The sequence below is a fragment of the Colius striatus genome, unplaced genomic scaffold (genome assembly GCF_028858725.1).
Source record: "Colius striatus isolate bColStr4 unplaced genomic scaffold, bColStr4.1.hap1 scaffold_38, whole genome shotgun sequence".
NCBI classification, from domain to species: domain Eukaryota; kingdom Metazoa; phylum Chordata; class Aves; order Coliiformes; family Coliidae; genus Colius; species Colius striatus.
The window spans coordinates 578,413-581,556 of record NW_026908522.1 but is presented as its reverse complement, the minus strand read 5'-3'; the positions used below and the strand labels follow the sequence as shown (position 1 = coordinate 581,556).

Below are 3,144 nucleotides of genomic sequence, written 5' to 3'. Positions count from 1 at the left end.
AGCTAACAGCAAAAACTGTTTACAAAGGCCAAAAGGTTATGGAGTGTGACAGGGGTAAGGATCAGCCTGAGACATGGGGAGATGGCAATCAGAAGGGTCAGGACAGAAAGGGACAAAACCAACTGAAATGACCCTTTCAGAATCAACACTGGAAAACTGATGCTGTAACTACACAACTCTCCGGGGAGCAGCACTGAAAAAGTGTGGGAATAGTCCCCAGTTTTGAGGCCCAGAGTTGGGGCAGTGCCAGGAGGTTTCTGATGAAACTCATTTACATTTCCCGTCCCTGTGTGTGCGAACAGCACAGAAGTAGCGGGCAGAGTCCTGTGGGCTCGGGGCACTTAGAGACAGAGCTGTCCTAAACCGGGAATTGTCCCGGGACACAGAGGCTCGACCATTCACTGCCGGTGCACGTTGAATCAGTGATGAACTAGGGGAGATAAAGGACACCCACTCCAGCCTGCCTCCGGGTGCCTGACGGTACCATCTCATTGCGCATGTCCCGAAGTCGAAGCCGTGTCCGCGGCAGAAGAGGAGCACGGAGTCCCCGGGCGCTCGCTGCCCTCCGCCGGCCTCCACCAGCCTCAGCTGCGCCCACACGCCTGCGGACGGACGGACGGACGGAGAGCGCGGGCACCGGGCACGGCGCGCCCACGGCCCGAGGACGGGCACCCGCCGCCCCAGCGCCCCCCGCCCGGCCCGGACACAGCCGCAACAGCGGGGCAAGCCCCGCACCCGAACCCTCCCTCACCCTGCTCTTCCCTCTCTCCTTCTCACTTTCCCTCGCCCTCTCCCGGCTTCTCCTTCTCTCTCCACCCGTCCCTCTCCCTGTTCTCCCCCTCCCTGTCCCCCTCCCTCCCGCTGCCGCTGCCCCCGCCCCGGGCTCGCCGCCCTCCCCGCCCGCCGCCTCTCACCTGCCGGCCCCAAGGCCAAGCCCGAGCCCAGCAGCCACGGCCCCGGCCCGGCCGCCATCGGCGGAACAAGGGCCCGGCGGGGCCGCACACGAGCCGAGCGGAGCCGAGCTCGGGCCCGCCGCTACCCGCCCCGTCGCCTCGGCCCCTCGCCGCCACAGCGCCCGCGCCTCTGCCCGAAGCCCGCACGGCCGCCCCGGCCCGGCCCCCCGGCGACAGGGCCCCTCCGCGCAGGAGAAGGGGCGGCGCCACAGCACCGGCGCGGGCTGGCCCCCTGCTCGGCCCCAGCGCTCCTGCGCACACGCTCAGCCCCTGCCGAACGGTGCTGGCGAGCTTCAGAGCTGCAGGAAACGAGGGGATGGTGCCGCAGATGACCCGACGGCATCAAAAGGCTGCTCCGTTCCATCGGCGCTAAGAGCCGCGGCAGAGATGTGGCGGGGGGAGACGTGCGGGAACGGACAGCATTTGCCTTCAGCACATGTGCGGCTGACAGCGCTCTGCAACGAGCGGCTGATCCAGCGCAGGGTTGTGCTGCTGATAGCCTGAGGCACCTCAGCCGGCTGCAGCAGTGGGCTGCCAGCAGCCTCACAGAGCTCAACAAGCACTTAGGACACATTGCTGCACCGGGAGCAGAACAGCCCTAAGCACCAGGACAGTCCATGCTCACCCAGCTGGAAACAGCTCTGCAGAGAAACACCTCGGGGTTGTGGTGGACACCAAAGTTTCCGTGAGCCAGCAACGTGCCCTGGCGGCAAGGGCAGCCAGCGGCATCATGGGCTTCTCCTCTCTCTACTCCTCCCTCTCCTCCCCGCCTGCGCGCCACCAACAGCCCAGCGCAAGGGACGGGCTGTCAGCCGGCAGCGGCAACTCGCGGGTGTCTCCCCGTGCCCCGCACCCCCAGCCCGCTCTCTTTGACAACTTCCATCTCTTCTATCAGTTTCTAACCATCCTTTGACCAATTCTGTCTGTCTCTTTAGGATCACCCCAATTCAAGCTAACTTGAGGCCAGGCTGATTTGTTCAGGCTATAGGGTTTATGGCACATTCCTGCCAAATCTCTTCTCTCTGGACTGAACAACTCTCAATGGCATGTCACCATCAACTCAAGCTTTGACCTTGAACAAATATTGGAGAATGTTGACACACATTACCCACATTTTTCCTGACCCTGAACACTGATTTCCTCACACACATCACACCAGAGGGGCTTCAAATACCCTGGACACTGATTCCCTCACACACATCACACCAGAGGGGCTTCAAACACCCTGGACACTGATTCCCTCACACACATCACACCAGAGGGGCTTCAAACCTTTTATGTTCACACACTGGGCACAAATCATTTCCCACAGACACACACTGGCTGTTACAGAACAGTGGGGAGAGCAGCGGGGAGGGTGCTGCAGAGGCCGGCTCTGCAGGACGCCTCAGTCTGATCCCTCACCAGTGACCTCTCCTCCTTCCTCTCCTTCCTTCCCCTGTTGCCATGTTGGGCTCCCTGGCCTCACCTTCCCTCTGTGCCCTGAGGCGAGCCCGCCTCTGATTGGCTGCGGGGCTGTCACTGCCCTGGCTGGGCCCGCCCTCCCTGAGGCAGCGTTTTCTCTGATTGGCTGAGGAGCTGTCACTCTCTCCTGGGCTGGGCCCGCCCTCCCTGAGGCGATGGTGTCTCTGATTGGCTGCGGGGCTGCCACAGCTGTGGCTGGGCCCGCCCTCCCTGAGGCACCGCCGCCTCCGATTGGCCGCGGCGCACACGTCAATCACGGCTGTGCCCGCGTCCTGGGCTGCCATTGGCTGTGCGGGGCTCTGGCTCCCCTGTGGGCAGCCGCTGCCAGGACAGCAGCTCTGCCTCTGGGCTCGGCGCTGCCCGAGCCAGGCTGTAACAAAGACGCGATGGACACGGAGGGACAGGAGAAAGCCCCCAGCCCTTCAGGAAGGTCTCAGAGCAGCCTGTCAGGCAGCAAGGGCTGGGAGGGTGGAACTTGGCTGGCTGACATGGATCCTAGGACCTCTCTACAAGGGTAGGACACCCGGGGCTGAGGGCTTCCTTCTGTCCCTCAGCGTCCTGGCGTTTGCAGGGTGGGCTGAGCAGACTCGCTGTGCACCATGAGGGACACCTCACACCGCAAAAGAGGGAAGTGGGGCAGAGCTTGGCTGGCTGAAAGGGTCCCCTGGCATCTCTCTGGAGGGGAAGGAAAGCTGCGACTGCCGGCGTTCCTCTGCCGCTCAGGCTC

The 3,144-nt window shown here is 63.4% G+C and overlaps 1 gene segment (V, D, J or C); it reads right to left on the bottom strand.

The window, feature by feature from the left end:
- Nucleotides 1–267: 267 nt before the first annotated feature.
- On the bottom strand, nucleotides 268–972 carry LOC133629300 (Ig heavy chain V region C3-like). The segment is given in 2 exon segments: nucleotides 268–602; nucleotides 915–972. Coding segments are annotated over 2 exon segments (393 nt in total).
- Nucleotides 973–3,144: the final 2,172 nt, after the last annotated feature.